The sequence below is a fragment of the Limanda limanda genome, chromosome 5 (assembly GCF_963576545.1).
Source record: "Limanda limanda chromosome 5, fLimLim1.1, whole genome shotgun sequence".
Classification (NCBI taxonomy): domain Eukaryota; kingdom Metazoa; phylum Chordata; class Actinopteri; order Pleuronectiformes; family Pleuronectidae; genus Limanda; species Limanda limanda.
This window is the reverse complement of record NC_083640.1, coordinates 17,098,999-17,116,003: the sequence shown is the minus strand read 5'-3', so window position 1 is coordinate 17,116,003 and position 17,005 is coordinate 17,098,999. Positions and strand designations below refer to the sequence as shown.

Genomic DNA, 17,005 nt, shown 5'->3' with positions numbered 1-17,005 from the left:
AAAGCAACATAAGCAAATTGAAACCCAAATATGTGTGGTGGAAACTAGTGAACAAAGCCTGTGTTCTTTCCTTTGTGTTTTGCATACGGTTTGTTTAATGCCCTTCCTCATTCGCACACACAGACAGACTGGTTTTTAGAAAGCTAGGTCAATATTTGTATCCAGTAAGAGGTGATCACAGTACAAGGATTAACACACGTTTGTATTCTGCTTTCAACAACCTACAACTGTGTTTTCACAAGGTTGGGTAATACTTCAATTAGAAATATTAATAGAAGTGCTGAGGATTGTCCTTAACAAGGAAGAATAGAGCCCTTTTGAGTGTAAAAGATTCCTTTTGAGTGTAAAATGAACCAGTTATATCTGGGATTTAATACAAGGAGTGTAAATAAAAAAACTAAAAAAGCTCATGACAATAAAAAAGGAACAAGGACACAAAATGAACCAATAAATGAAAAAAAAAATTGAAAATAAAACTCTAAACTCTTAGCATAAAACGTGTGGGATGTAGAGAAGAGGATGTTGGAATGTCGGCAACATGACTTAGCTCACTCACCTCGGTCTGACTGATGAGCAGATCAAGATCAGTAATCTGAGTCCTGACCTGGTCCTCTTTGCTGATGAGGTAATGGATACTCTTGGCCAGCTTCTCCTGGTGGGAGAACAGATGAGCAGCATTGAGAGTGCAGTTGGTTTCACATGGTCTTTATATCTGAAGCACGTGCACATGGACACAGCACCCAGATGACAATTATGTGACTTTTGTACACGATCGGGACTGGAGGGACATCTGTTAATAACAGTGCAAACATAGAAACACCTTTAAAATGTGTTAGTGTAATGAATAGAGAGGGATTTAACTGACCCCTACTTATGTGCTCACATTGCCCAGACATCTGCTCCTACATGACTTAGAAATGTTCCGATAAAATGTTCCCTTCTCAATACCAGGAGTTTGGATTGGCTAATACCAAGTACCAATCTGATACCAGTGCATTTGAAAAAAAAGTGTCACGAATACATACAAAAAAAATGCCATAGAACATCTTTGTTTATCTAGTGTGACAGTCAAAACAAAATAAATAAACTGAAATAAGTAAATCATATATAATAGCTCGAAACTGAAGCACGAGATTACACGCCCCTATTTGACTTGTGTGGCTTTCTAGTGTGAAATATTTCACCAAATTGCTCACATTTTAACTAGTTCATGCAAACTCTACACTACCAGGGATCACTTAGTCTTAGACACTCTAAAAGCAATACTCGCCAGTGGCAGTACATCGCTGCTGCTGTTTTGGAGAGGCGAAGAATATGTGATTTCCAGGGAAAGAATACTGCAGTTTAATCTGGGTTACACTCAGATACTTTAAACATGTGTCTTAGAATCGGTTCATAGGTTTAAGGACTCGCCGATGCATGACACAGCATTGGAGGTAACCAAGCTCGAGCATAAGTCACATGTTTATAATAGTTTTTCTTGGTTCCTTTCTCTCTTTAACTGATTTGTGTCTGATTTGTGTGAATCGTGACAGTGACAGTGCATTTCTGTTCAGAGCAACTGAAACTAAAGTACATTCTGAATGACGAAGGTTTCCAGAACAGTTTTGGACATCTGATACGTCTTCCAACTATTTGAAGATACGATGGCCACAAAATCAAGGGGAACAAATGGCCTCATTAAATATTAAGCTGCAAAGTGTTTAGGTCAACGCAGACCAGCAGCTTGAATTTCAAACACACTCGCTGAACCACCTTACATCAAGTCCACTGAGCTGGAAACGCTCATACAGGGAGATTAAATTACTATTCAACATATGTGACACAAAAACTTCTGTCTTGGATGTTTTTTTTGTGTTGCCAAGTAATGTTGTAGCAACAACAACATCTGACAAGTGCAGACATTAACACTCAACCTGATTGAAATCAATTCCACTGATTGGTTTACCACATGCAAGGCCAATCACTTTAAACCCAGTCATCAAGCCTGGGTTTCAGTTTGCAACAAAGACAGACAGATCCAGTCTTACTCTGTGTGTGTGTGTGTGTGTGTGTGTGTGTGTGTGTGTGTGTGTGTGTGTGTGTGTGTGTGTGTGTGTGTGTGTGTGTGTGTGTGTGTGTGTGTGTGTGTGTGTGTGTGTGTGTGTGTGTGTGTGTGTGTGTGTGTGTGTGTGTGTGTGTGTGTGTGTGTGTGTGTGTGTGTGTGTGTGTGTGTGTGTGTGTGTGTGTGTGTGTGTGTGTGTGTGTGTGTGTGTGTGTGTGTGTGTGTGTGTGTGTGTGTGTGTGTGTGTGTGTGTGTGTGTGTGTGTGTGTGTGTGTGTGTGTGTGTGTGTGTGTGTGTGTGTGTGTGTGTGTGTGTGTGTGTGTGTGTGTGTGTGTGTGCACCAGCACAGGTCAGGCATTAATATTACAGCAAGAGATCAGGGACCAGTCAGTGGGCGTACAGCACAACTACCCCCCTCCCCCCAAAAGGTGTTGTTAAATAGATTAAATATGATGCAACCCTAATCCCTTTGAAGGAAGATATTTAATCATCTCAAAGATCTTTTTTCACTTTCAGATTATTCGATGCACTTCTGCAAACCAATTAACGACTCAACTCCAGAGGATCAGTCTGACTTGAAGGATTCCGTGTGTACACTACAGATATTACTAATATACATAAAGAATGACAACACTTTGTTCTATTTAAAACCTACTTAGTAAAAATCTCAAAATAGTTGTTATTGGCTGTTTGACAAAGGCTGATTTGGCCACAACTCTATGTCAGGCCTTTGTTAACATTGTGTTCAAGCTCAGTTTAATCCTTGTTATCATAAGCCTGTAATGTGTTAGTCATCACAGATAACAAAACAAAGTCCAGTGCATTAAACCGACACCCCCAACACACACACACACACACACACACACACAGTATCTGATCTAAGAGTGTAGCAGTGTCTGATCGTTGCACCTTGAGGATCTTGTAGGCGCTGCTCATGGAGGTGACCTTGTGGTTGGCGTGGGATCCTCCCAGCTTGCAGAGGTGACACACGGGTCGTCTGCAGACCTCGCAGTACATGTTCACCTTCTCCATCTCGTGCTCCGGACACATGAGCACCTGGGATATGCAACAGACCAAGAGAGTTCGAATTAGACCAATAAATGCATAAGCACATCCGCTTGACCCCAATGTTTGACAGCACAGATCTACTGCATGTGAAACAGGAAGATGGTCACAACTTTAAAAGTTCCCAGACAGTTTTCTGTGAGCCATTTCCTTCCGTGTCTAATAATAGAATTTAAAATCAGCACTTTTTTTACTGCTGGACTTGAGACGGCCATTTGATCAACAAAGGAAATGAAACAGAAACGCAAAAGAAAGCAAGCAGGTCAAGTTTCCAACAAGACTTGGAAGTGGATCAATGAATCAGAGCTGCATGATCACTTGGACGGACAGAAGACGCAACATTATATTATAATATAATAATTCCGTTGATTTCTCAGAATAATTTGTGAGTCTTGTTGAAAAAACAATCTTGTATTTTTGGGAGACTGATATTTATAAGTGTATGAAATTAAAATCTCCATCTAGTGAATTTAAATGTAGGTTTCCTAAGCAGACTGTTGGGCTTGGCGGAGCTTTCTGCTCTATTGAGTATCATTCTAGTTAGATTATGTAAGGTGGGAACATTTGCCCTAATTTTCTACTGTCTTCTACAAATCTTTATCTTACTTTATTTAAGACTCATGTGACAACCTATCCCTGTAGAAGGTTCACAGTCCAACTTAATGAACATAATTAGTTAGAGATAACTATTGAAAAAGAAGTTCAGTAAGGATACTTGCCTTGGGCCTAAAGTTTGTGGTGGGGCCGACATACTCGTGCTGAGCTTTGGGTGTCCCCCAGGGGTGGTGCAGCTTGAAGCACTCGTTACAGTAGCTCGCCTTGCAGTCCATGCAGCTCTTCGTCGCCTCCTGCATCTGCGGAGGCTTGCAGATGTTACACATAATCGCCACTGCAGCACGGGCGGCCTGGCGGTAGCGCTCAACGATGCTCTCCAGGGTGAAGTTACGGAACAGCATGCTGATGCCGCGCTCGCCGAGTTCGATGTCATGCTGGCAGCCAGGGCATGGGATGGCGGTGACCCGGGGAGTCACTGACCCTCTGCGCCACCCTGGGGATGAGATAGAGCCTGGAGAAGAGCCAGCAGAAAGTGGAAAAAGTGAGAAAAGAGAAAGGGCAACATTTCATAGCCTTGAGTCACCCAGTTTCTAATCTTGCCTGAGGCTCTTTTGTGACACGTGAACAACAATGTTCTTTGACTTCAAATTAAAGTGAAGGAAAAAATTCTAAGAATCTAACATGGGCAGGGGAAAATATGTTCAACTGGGCCGAGTTTCACATAAGCAGCATTACATCATTGGCGTTCACTTAAGGAGAGAAAGCCTTTGATGGCCCGTTTTTAAAATGTCACGCTTTCACCAATAGAGCCTCAGCATGTCTCCCTTTGTGCTTTATTTCCATAATGACCACTACTCAATAAGAGACGTGGATGTATGGAGCAAAACACAAGTTCAGGCAACAGATCGAGCAGTCGTCATTCAGGGGTCCAGGAAGAGAGACAATCCAAGTACTGGGGAAGAATGAGGAGTGATGAGATACAGGGGTAGTCATGGGGAGGATAGCATCCTTGGAGCTAATAGGGACTTATGAGAAATCTATTTTACATTTCATGTCATTCAATGTTTTACACGAGTAGTACTAAGTGCTCACAATGATCTGGACAAATGAAATGAGTCTAGTTGGTTTTTTTAAATGGATAAGAAAATAAAAATATGACAAACAAGCATTTTTTTAAATCAAGCAAAATGAATGAACTTGAAGTAGAACTCAACCAAAAGTTTGAAAAAATAAAATTCAACTATTATCTCATGTCCAGTTCAATGCACAAACACTTATATTCACAAGACGACACAACTCCTCTTAAAGCAACGCTGCTTTAAAGAGTCTACCACATGATTGTGCTCGTTACTGATGCAGCAGCAGCATCTTAACAAGGCAGCAACATGGGGACACGAGGTGGTTACACAAGGTCACATCACAGACGCAAGCAGGGTCTGTAAAACACTGATCAGACATATAAAGCCAGCACACGCAGAAAGAAAAGGTAAATAATAAGGCTTCACGTTTTTGGGGGACAGGGGAACCGAGGAGTGCTGGATTTATCTCAGTTTTCAAGCCAGTATTTCCACTCCGTTTCCGAGGACCTGAAAATTAAATCAAACACTCCTCAGGTAAGCGAAGATACGTTACAGCTACTGCACTGCAAAACAGCACTTTGCAAAGGTGCAGCAGAAGGGAAAAGCAGTGGCAGAACAGCAAACACATAAACTGCGTGATGTGAGAAACCATGTGCATGCCGTGTGACGTGAGCAGAACTGAAGATTGTGACGGACAGCTTACGACCTGGAGGATGAATCCGTCTGATCTGAGAATAAACTGCACTACTGAGTTTGGTTTGCCCTTCCTGCCTGAAGGCGAATGTAAAAATTCAGGTGTAAGGTTATGATGAAATTAATCTGATGATGGTGATGAGGGTGACATGGTCTTGTTAAGACAAGTGAAGTCACTGGATGAGAAGAGAAGCCTCAGCATGTAAACCAATGGATGATGAAGCCAGTTTCTAACCTGGTGAAGACGCCTTCACTCATGTGCGTGTGGTGTTGGGACTCAGCACAGTGAATCAGACTCTGTGGTCAGAACGGCAGGTGTGAGCAAGGAAGAAGCAGACAGATGCCTGCAGCAAAACGTGTATGTGTGTGTTGAGTCGATTTTGTGGAGCTGCAGAGGGAGGCAGAGTCAAAGGCAGAAACTGACGAGTCATTGCAGAGCTGCTGCGCTCTGCCTGTGTAAAAAGGGCTTGGCCTCTCCCCTGCACACGTCTATAAAGACACAGTTTGATGATTCATCTGATGTAGCATTTAATTTTCAGTCATGACAGAACGAACACTACATTTACACCAATATTCAGACCATTGATCGTATTCTGAAGAAGACATTATTTTGATTATGATGTTTACCAGGTCTGTTAATAGAATAGGCCATTAATTTTGCTGTTTAGATGCCACAGGATATAGTCTGTGATTATGACTCAGGTCAGTACGTCCACTGCGTCATTCAAACTAAGGATATGTGTCATCAAGTAGATCACTGTCGACATGTCGATGTTGCAAAATGCTGTATAAAATTAAATAGGAGTTTATGATTCAATTAAGATGTGTACATGTCTACATAATGCAACTAACGAATAGTTAACGTGTCTTAATTTGAATATTGTTTATTCTGAGATTGATATTATTCTAAATTTAATTTACATGGTAAACCGTCATCATCGGGTTAATATCAGAATATTGGTGTCAATGTGCCTAATAGAGTTCCTACGTAAATGTGATTAGATGTCTGCACAACTAACTGAATATTTTTATCAATACTTAAACTGAATATTAAAAATACTTGTTGTCCACTTTATCATTGAATTATTTTTATTTCTAAAGCATAGATAATCTATGGCATGCGTTTGTTTAGGTGTGTTATTAGATGAAACATTTGTATTAACATTATCTTCTCCAGAAAATGGTTCCTTATTTCTAATACAAATATCAAATTTGAATCTAGCGTTAATTTAAATCGCTGAAAGGCTGGAGAATGATGAATCAGATACAGCTTAAAATTACAATGTGACTCATCTTATTTCATTGTTTGCTTTTATAGGTAATAGGTGGGTCCTAGAGCCAGGATTATTTCAGGAGATGCCACATAGACGCTCCTCTGTGCTTTAAAAATAGAAGATAATGAAAGTCTTTAAACATCCACTGAGCATGTCAAACACAAGTTGATGCATTCAGGGCAAAAAGAAGAAACTGTACTTAGTATTGTTTTAGTTGGACAGCAATCTGACACCTTCAATTCATCATGAGCAAAATGATTAAAGACGCTGAAACAGGTCTGAGCTCTTATAAACTGTTTCTCAAACAGCGATGATTGTTAAGTGAAGCGCAAACAGCAGCCTGAAGCCTCAAAGATACCAATCAGAAAAAGCCAGTTAAGAATCTTAGCAAGCCCGAACATATTGTAGGTTTTCCCTCAGAGTGTGTACGTGAGTGTAACTCCGAAACAGAGACCTTTAGTTCTCCGTCGCTATAAGGCTGCTTTAGTTGCCTTCATGTTTTACTAAATGAATGCAAAGCTTAGCTATAGTGTGCAAACACAAACACGTACCACTTCAACTCCTAGGAAACATCCACTTTGAAAAAAGAGTCCTTTCACTTGCTCCCTGTCGAGGACTCTAACTCCCATTAACTCTTGCTCGTCCTTCTTTCCTCCATCCAGCTCTTGTTGGCCTCCACATATGCTGACACATGCTTGAGGGTTTTTACTGTTCCTCCCTCTTCTTCTTTTACTGCTTTTATTTACCATCTTGAATGCCAAAGTTTTGCCAAGAAAATGGCAGATGAGAATTGCCTGAAGCATTTGCCTTCCCCCCCCCCACCACCATCTTTGGGAATCTGGATTTCGATCATTTTAATAAATCACTCAACTTTCATGCTCAGAGGATGTTTTTTGAAAGTGGCACATGCCATTCTGCTATAATTACCTAGAATTAAGTGTTTTACAAAAGCTTAGTCTTCTTTTCAACTTGAGATCCAGTAAAAACAATAACGCTCGTGAAAAGAAATCGTTTTATACCCAACAGGTGGTGTGAGTTTGTATGGTCGTGTTGAGAGGGCTAAAGTAGACTAGGTAGAGAAAAGGGTAGAACCAAACTAGGGTTTCACAGGGGTTCTGGTCACACTGTACTCACTACAGCTATTCAAAACACGGAGCCCGCGTCTACCTCGACTTCCAAGCGACCTTCGCACTGTGGCTGCAAGCAATGAACAGAGAAGTGAGGTGAGACCAACAAGAAAAATGAAACAATGCATAACGTGGAGTGAGGTGTGAAACCATTTTTTTTGAAAAACATCATGACACTGGAGAAAAAGAAAACTGAAAGGTAAAATAAGAAAACTTGCAGTTCCAAGTAAAATACACAACAGTGTGATTAAAATACATACAGTCAGTGATGAGTACAATTAACCCTTGACTTGTGCATTAACACAATCGATGTTGGAGCACAAAGCCATGAAACAAAAAACAGCAATTAACAGGTTTTAAAGAAAACTGGTTTGGAAAAATTATTGCAATAAAACATCAGTTTGTATTAAAGGAATAGTTTGGCATTTTGGAAATTCAGTTATGTGAGAGTTAGATGAGGACAAAACCACTCTGTCTGTACACTGCTGAAGCTAGACCCGGGAGATATTTGCTTAGTTTTTAAATTAGCATCAAGACTGGAACAGCAACTTTGGCTCAGTCTGAAGGTGAAAACATCCCAGCAGCACTGCTACCGGGCTTTTAGAGTTCAGTGTTGGATTCACTAAAGTGATCCTCTTGAACATGCAGCTTTAGCCTCAGGCTTTAATCATGATAATGTAGGTGTGGTCATCAAGTGCACATTTAAGGCTCCTATACATGTCTTGAAACAGTTCAACTGGAAATATTAAAGTTACAGGTGATAAACGGGTTGGATATCTAATGGAAATTTGGTTTGTTTTGAATAAAACTACATTCATGCTCATACATTTTAAATGGCATTTTAAAACTAAAACAACCATCATGCAGAAAAGCCTTTTAGCTACGTAGATATTCACTTGACCAAAGCTGAAGCTTTTAGGTGATTAATCAGTAGATGTTGTTACGTGTGCTGTGAATGACAACGATACGTACATGAGTGGTAACAATCTTTAAACGTTGAAAGCATAAGCATATTTGCGAAAATGCCAAACTGTTCCTTAATGAACTTTCACCAAATTAAAAGTGCACTGGTCAAGGATTAGCTGTACGTAAATGCACCATGCCCCGTTTGAGCCCCACTAACATAAAAGATGGAGTTAATGGAGTTTCAGTGTGCTTCCCCTGTCCCAGCACAGCAAGGCTGGTCCAAGCTGCACACTGATAAATATAGCCTTAAGTCTTTTCTGTCTCTCTCTTCACCTAATCCCTCATTCATTCCCAACAGTCAGGTTGTGTCACCATGACTACCAGTGATCCGATCTCCCAGTGTTATATATACAGTCTATGAGTGTTAAGGGCGGTCGGCAGAATTGCTTTGGCGTTGAGATAAGGTTAACAATGTCCTTCAAAAGCATCTTACATATTCTTGTGCTTTATAATCTGCTCAGTAAATGCACTTAACAAAAAGGAACAAATTTGCCTTATAATCCCAAAGGGAATTCCAGCTGTACATGATCCTTTATGAGTTCATGGTAAAGGACTGAGCCTGGAGACACTACATTAAAATCAAGTTCAAGTGACAGAAAAAGATTGGGCATCAATTTACATGAAGCCCGAGTACAGGAGCTGCCCTTGTGCACAAACTGGCGGGAGATTTGTTTACTCAAAAGCAGGATTTGATTATTTCCTGAGTCAACAGGCGCAGTCCTGCCAGTGAAGAATGAACTCATTCAGGTTGAAGGGGGGTGAGTCTGAATGAGAGAAGCTGTGTTTGAGAGCCCAGTCGCTGTGGTTCTGAACCCTGGCTGAATAGCTCCCGTCACTGTACTCTGGGGATCTTTTCAGCCTCTGGTTCACATTCTCAGTGTTGCTCCCAGGTTACTTGGCGTCCCAGTGAAATGATACCAGGTAGCACCAAATCACTTGCTGTGTCCCAAATCCATACTAAACAGTAGTGTATGTGCTAGTTTGAAGTAACACGATTTTTACTCACAAGAAATTATACAATGCTGGTTTAATTGTGCATACAGATTGCAGTAAGTATATATTGTTAGTTTCCCAGTATGAAAACACAAAGTCAAAATCTGCTAACAGTAAGTGTAGTATGGATTTGAGCACTTAGAACCTAAAAATGTTAAAAATAAAACATTTAAAGTCAGTGATATAGCAGCTATTTGTGTCCCACTTCCATTGGACAAAATTATATGCAGCATCTACAAGACTAAATACTAGTATTGCTTTTCCACAGAGAACAAAATGGTTTAGAAAAAAGTTGCTATGTGTGCAAATCACCAGCATAAAATGCCAGTAAGAGCTTTTGTGCATTGCAGTGCAGACTAACAGTAAACTCCAAATCATGTTTTTTAGCATGCACACTGTACATTATACATAATTTTTTTCCCTTTCCAGTAAACATAATCTTTTTAGGATTAGTACGTGGTATGGAAGTTGGACACAGCTCTGGGGCCTCGTGTATAATCTCTGCAATACATGGACACAAAGTTTGGATCTCTCAAAACAAACAGGAGAATGTTCACCTGTACAGAAACCCTGGCTAGTTCTAGTGAGAGGTAACTCTTTCAATTGTTATGGACGTGGTCAAAATCTCATATCAAATTCCATGCTCCTGACACCTATGGTCAGTTGTGGAGTGAACCGCAGCTGTGGAAATGCCACAATGTCCCAGGCTTCTGAAAGGATTGGCAACATGAATAAACTGGCTCCTTTTCCCCTCAACCATGTTAATGAGGCTAAATTATCACCATTGTTTGAACAAATCTGCAGAAACGTCAAAAAGCATCAATTAAAAAAGCATTATTGCAGAACAGAACAATTATACACTGCACTGGAGACACTGTGGTGGCTAATACAGACACACTTTCAGATCGTCACTACCTAAACATATGGATTGTGTAAATTAGCAAGTCTTTAAATAAATCAATGCACATTCAGAAACCTCCATGTTTGTGTCAGAAATATGAATATTCTTGCTTTTACTCTCAGTTGTTGCCACGGTTCACCCCAAGAAACATTGATCGGCCGACTCGCTCCTCTGCCTCAACATTGAAAAGGTGCTTTGCATCGACTATCTATCCTTGAACGTGGGCGTGAAGCAGGCCGAATGGGAGGCTAATCCATGGGCGCACGTTTCTAGGAGGACTGTTATTTATTACACTTTTAGAATTGATCCTATGCACCATTTTATAAATGAGGCCCCTTATAAAGAACATCTTTAGGGAAACGTCCTGTTAACCAAAGCTCTCAGAAGAGCAGCACTGTACCTACATGCTATTTAAGGTTAAGACATGAACCTGCTGAAGCTCGGCTGCAGCAGCGCCATACGCTTTGCTGATAACTTAAAAATAATGTGACAAGTTAATTTAGCAAACTGTCCACCAGACCAGACCAACCAGACTAAAGATCAAGTGGAAATGATAGACACTTCTCTCTCTTCTAAAAACATTTTCCGATGAATCCATAAGCCCCTGCATGATTGAGAGTGGTATTTGATGCCCCTGGGCCACAAGAGACAGACAATGGAGACAATCAGGCTTTGAGGGAGCTTGTGAATATGTCTTTTCTCCCGGTAGACAAAAGTACAGCTTGTCCAGTTTGTCTGCTGGCTCATTAATAAAGCCTGTAAAAACAGACGGGATTGAAAGAAAGTTACTGACTGACAATGTCATGCCTGAGAGGTAAAGTTATCAAATCATCTAATGTGTGCTGGAGTTTATCTAGGACAGGAGGGAGGAGGGGCGGCGTCTGCTCTGCAATAAAACCCAGACCTCATACAACAGTGCTTTTTTAGTCTTGCTCCATTTCCATGAGCTTAGTCATAGGCAACCCTACATTTGCATTAGCTATAGGTTCATGAAAATATATTTTTCACAGTGTCACTACCTATTACATTTCTGGGGGAACTGAGAATAGCCTTCAGTTCTTACAACATATTTTCTTATATGAGAGAATGTTTTTAAAGCTCCCTCTCTATAAAAGGTCATATCCAGGATCAGCCCACTGAAACCTGTTGAGAGCAGCAGCTGAGATGACATCAGAGCTAAAAAACTGAAGCTGCGGGAATTCAGAGGAAGACAATAAAACAGGAAGCTGACATTACTGACATAAAACTACAACTGCCTTTGTCTGAAGCGATCGCAAATGGCTACAGACCCGTTTGATAGATGCACTTCCTGTGACGCAATAGCCTGATTATTAGCTTCCATCACCTCATGTAACACACCTTAAGATAGTCGGGCTGACGGCCCACAGTTCCTGCTAATGCTTCAACACACCAGTGTGAAATGCTTTTAACCTTGGAGGATCCTGGTCCCTGCCTGCACCAATCTGTTCACAATAAAGCCCTGCCTGCAAAGACCACACTTTCAGAGGGAATAAATGTTTTGTGCTTCCTTACCCCGAGACCCACCTGATCTCACAAGCCTGTCCAGCCTCTCCATGGAGGGGGAGGGCACCCTGGACCTGGGGCTGCCCGGCATGGAGCACTCGGAGCCGGCATCGAAGGAGTCGTCATAGTTCAGCTGCAGCAGCTCCCTGACACACTTGTGGCAGACGCTGTGCTGACAAGGCAGGATCAGCGGGTGGGTGAACAGCTCCTTGCAGATCGGGCAGATCAGCTCCCTCTCGATGTTTTTGATCGGCACCTGGTGACGGAGATGTGGTTAGAGAAATGTGTTGCATACGCCCGGCTAGGTCTGGGCAATAAAGCAATATGAGCTAGAGTGGAAGTCAGGAGAGCACAAACCTCTGCTAAGGCCCAATAGCAAATTCAAATCAAGCTGCATTGCACTTGTCGATACCACCCCCCCTAACAATGTAAAAGAAAGTGCTCAAAATCCAATGCTGGATCCAAACCAAAATCCAAAGGGTTTTTCCCTGACTCATGCTGCATCCCTCCACCAGGTTGCAGCATAGAAAAACACAGGGCTGAAAACATTTTTAACATAACATATTACAGCATATTATCCAATATATGTTAAAACTACAACCTTCACTCAAAGATCAGTCAACTAAAATAATAAGACATTTATCCTGATGGTTATTGATATCGGCTTAACGTTTTGTCTTGATATCATTTTTGGCCTCATCGTCCAGCGACACTTGTTAAATTGCTTTAAATTGACCCGTCTCCTTTTAAAGAACACAAAGGAGCAGAAGGTGAACACGGGTTTCATTGTTTGGAGGAAGGACACAGCTTTCTTTGATCGTAAGAACAACAACCTATTATTAAATGATCTTTAGATGAAGCTAAAACAGACCTTTTGTCTTCACTTCCAGCTGTGAAACTACATTTTGCTGTGTCAGAGGAGGATAAAAATGGCCTATAACAAAAGAGATGTGTACATTCAGGTGCCACTTTTATTCATTCTGCATTCAATGCAAGTGAGAAAACCCACCGGTGGAGTCCCAACAACATCCATACACTGAGTCTTTACCATGTTTCTAATACATTACATAAGAGCGGATTATGTCGGGCTGAATATAGACTTTAACAGTGAAACAGCAGCTCCAGTCTGGAAACCGTTTGTCCACAGATCCAGGAACAGAACCTGTGGTCACATTATTCAAGGGGCTCATTCCTCTCAGGTGTGAATCCTGCCTGTGTTGGCAGTTTTTAAAACCAGGTTCAAACTTTTTTCCCCCCTTTGTACCACCATTATATTGTATTTTGACAAATTCCAACTTATTTTAAGAAAAATGTATACTGATTTTTTTTTAAAATATTTTGTCCAACACTTTTATTCTACTTTCTAAATCCATTTTATTTTGCTCGTCATTTATTTGAATGTGTCCTTTCTGATTTTAAATAGCTTTCTTTGACTTTTAAACTTAGTTTTCTTGACACCTTGTCTCTTTCTCTTGTGTCTCTGTAAAGTCCCTGCACAGCCCCCCCACTCCACCTGTGAGTGTAACCTGCTAAATGAATAAAAACGTGTCGCACTAATGTGAGAGAAGCGGCTGCACACGTGTTAAAGGACAATAAGCAGAGAGTTGGAGGAAGTTGAGACAGAAAGAGGCAGTTTGTCCTCAGACTGAAACAATGAGTGGACACAGCGAGGAGGACACACAACTCCACAACTCCACCGAACACACAGTCACTGCAACAATGTCCGCACGCAGCTGTGGCTCAACAATGACGAAACCAAACTTTTTGTGTTTTAAATCATCTTCCCCCCATGAGCTCCATGAATCCTCCCCGGCTCCCGCTTCACTTACCGCCGCGGAGCCGCCGCCGCTGCTTCGCCTCTTCTCCGCAGACATGCCGAGGGAGAGAAGTAAAACCTCCCGGGTCCTACACGGAGTTTTCCAAAGCTTATTTTTAGTTTCTGTGTTTTTATTTTGGTTCTCGTCCAAAAACACCAGCGCAACTTCTGTGGGAGCGGAGCCGGAGATACCGACGGGACGGCGGAGGGATTTTAAATAGAGAGACGCAGCTGCTGGGAGAGAGAGGGAGGGAGAGCGAGGGGGAGAGAGAGAGAGGAAGGGAGAGCGAGAGAGAGAGAGAGAGAGAGAGAGCTGTAGTGAATCAGCAGCCCATTCAACACTCACACACTGACAGTCACTCACACACACACACACAGGGGGTGGAAAGACAACAGGGAGAAGTGTGTGAAAGAGAGAGAGAGGAGGAGGAGGAGGAGGGGAGGGGAGGGGGGGTGGTATCCATAGGAACTGCTGCTGCTGCTTTCAAGTGCTCCACGTAAACTAAATTTACGTCTCTAATCCAAAGGGCTTTGCTTCCAACAGGCCCTGGTTTGAATTTGGTCTCTAGAGACGTCAATACGTAAGAAAAGATTGAAGCCTGGAGGGTATTTAAAGATGGACGACATAGCGTTTGCTGCACTAAAGTGGAGGCAAAGCGTCTGTATCGCCCCCTAGTGGCTGTCTGCGGTATGAGTCCTAAATCCCACCTCATGTATAAGAAACACAAACACTTAAACATACAGCAAGTTGACAACAGGCTTCTAATACGACATAATCCATCTTTGTGATACATTTTTTTGATGTGTACCTAAACATGTATATCCCAACCACTAATATGGAGGAGATCAAAACAGACACTGTATGTAAACATGTACACAAGACATGACATTTGCTCTCCTAAAGTGAAGCCAGAGCATCAAGATCGCCCCCTGGTGGCTGGCTGCAGAATGGGACATAAATCCAAATTGATATATGTTTACGTTTTCCCGTGTCAGATGAGTTTAGTTGTAATCAGGGGCAGATCTTGGATTTTTCTAAAACAGTGGCCTCAGAAGAGCCCAGATTTACACAGAGGGGCCAAACATGTGTCCAGCATTCAAGCCCAATTCTGGATTCAATAAAGTGCACGTTTAAGTCAAAGCAACACATCCTTAAATATATTTTGAAAATTGTTCCTAGCTCAAATACATTGTGTACTTCAATAAAAGCTAAGGAAGTAAACGTTTTCGGACAAACTGTCATATTTATTGTTTGTATTGTTAGTATGTGACTTGTTTAGATTTTTTTAAAGATCACAGACGGGACAGGGGAACTTCAGGGGAAACTCAGATTTCAGCCAGGGTTTAGTGCCCCCTGGAGGAGTGGGTATACCAGTGGCACTCTGTCTCCACAGCTCCGTCCCTTGATCGTGCGACTCCACGTGACTGAGTGTGATCAGACATCTGTCTCGACCGGTCGGGTTGAAAAGACAGAAATAATGGAGAGAGGAGAGGTGGGTGGAGAAGAGGAGGGGACAGGAATAGATGTGTAACTGTTGTTTTCGGTAGGTTCACTGGTTTAGGTTAGTGTTAGCCTGCTAACATTGCTAATCACCATAGCCTGTTAAGTATGCTGTTATAGTCATAGCGCAATCTATTGCAATTCACAGAGAGGACAGTCGCAAGGTTGTCCTCGATGAATTAGACTGAATGGAGAACACGTTTAAAAGCCATTCTGTGGTACCTCTCAACCACAAGGTCCGATGTCTTTGCTCAAGTCAAAATGGGAGGATTCTGAAAACACTGCTATGTCGTAGGTTGTTTCTCTTGATAAAAATAACAAACGTTGGTAAAAGATGGAATTTTTAACTCTTGTCTCTTGACCATCTTTTGATCTCAAACCTCAATGCCTTCAGAGTAGAACAATGACAATGGGCCTGATAGAACCGTATCAGTACTAAAACTATAAGGTTAAAACATATCGTCTGAAGTTTAACAATAAATCTTTCTTTATATTTATATAAAATGTGGTAGCAATAGGTTTTCAAGAGTCTCTGGTCCAACAGGGAGCATCCGTGCCCGCCCCTCACACAAGGTTTCTATACATAACAAAAGGAGCCTGTGAAAGCTACGACTTCTGCTCACTTTACATTCACCATTCTATTAATGTCTGATCCATTATTAAAGGAGATTTATTATCTATTAGTCACTTGCAGCAGTGGCCATGTAAAGGTCTGCAGTTCATTTAATTGCACACTGGGCCTCCCATCAGGTCAACCTGACAATGTTCGGGTTGAAGAACAAAATGGACCATTAAACGTCTTTTGGGGAGTTTTGGAAGGAAGCTGCAATTAATTTACTTTGTAAATTATAGCTTATAGCGCATAATGAAAGGAGGGAAATGTTTGATCTAACCTACTGGCCCAGACGCCACTGAGGGCACTGCAGACATCTTTCTGTTGAGTCATTTGTTGGCTAAAAACAATGTAAGGTTTCGGTCAATAACAGAGGTTCCATTTAGTTCTAGCTTTCTATCTTTTATCTACTTTCTGCAACTGTTTGCAAACAATCGCTAAACCATCCTTATTGCTCAGAAAAATGTAAGTGTTTGAGTAAAGATTAAACCTTGTTGCTGACTGTGGAATAGAGGCCTGATTCTAATTTTAAAATATCACTGAATTCAGCAACTGTGGCCAGGCCAGTGAATCAATCGTGTGCAAAGTCTGCTCCATTTCTTCATTACACACATGAAACACACACACACACACACACACACACACACACACACACACACACACACACACACACACACACACACACACACACACACACACACACACACACACACAAACACACACGCACACACACACACACAGCACATACAAGCTTGGCTGAATGGGAGCTTGTGCTAGCAGGGGAGCTGCATTTCAACACGTCATGTCAGACTGCAGTAGGTGAAAAGGGTAAAGACCTCCTCCCCATGGAGACA

General features: G+C 41.6%; 1 protein-coding gene across 1 annotated transcript in view; it reads right to left on the bottom strand.

Annotated features, from left to right (window-relative positions):
• The window catches only part of trim36 (tripartite motif containing 36), a 30,033-nt gene that overhangs the window by 11,329 nt on the left and 1,699 nt on the right, over positions 1-17,005 (bottom strand). The window contains exons 2-6 of the mRNA XM_061071708.1: positions 12,231-12,477; positions 7,845-7,907; positions 3,829-4,175; positions 2,954-3,100; positions 557-652 (exon numbers count right to left, since the gene is read on the bottom strand). Coding sequence (XP_060927691.1) covers positions 557-652; positions 2,954-3,100; positions 3,829-4,175; positions 7,845-7,907; positions 12,231-12,477 — 900 coding nt within the window. The remainder of the gene's footprint in view (positions 1-556; positions 653-2,953; positions 3,101-3,828; positions 4,176-7,844; positions 7,908-12,230; positions 12,478-17,005) is intronic.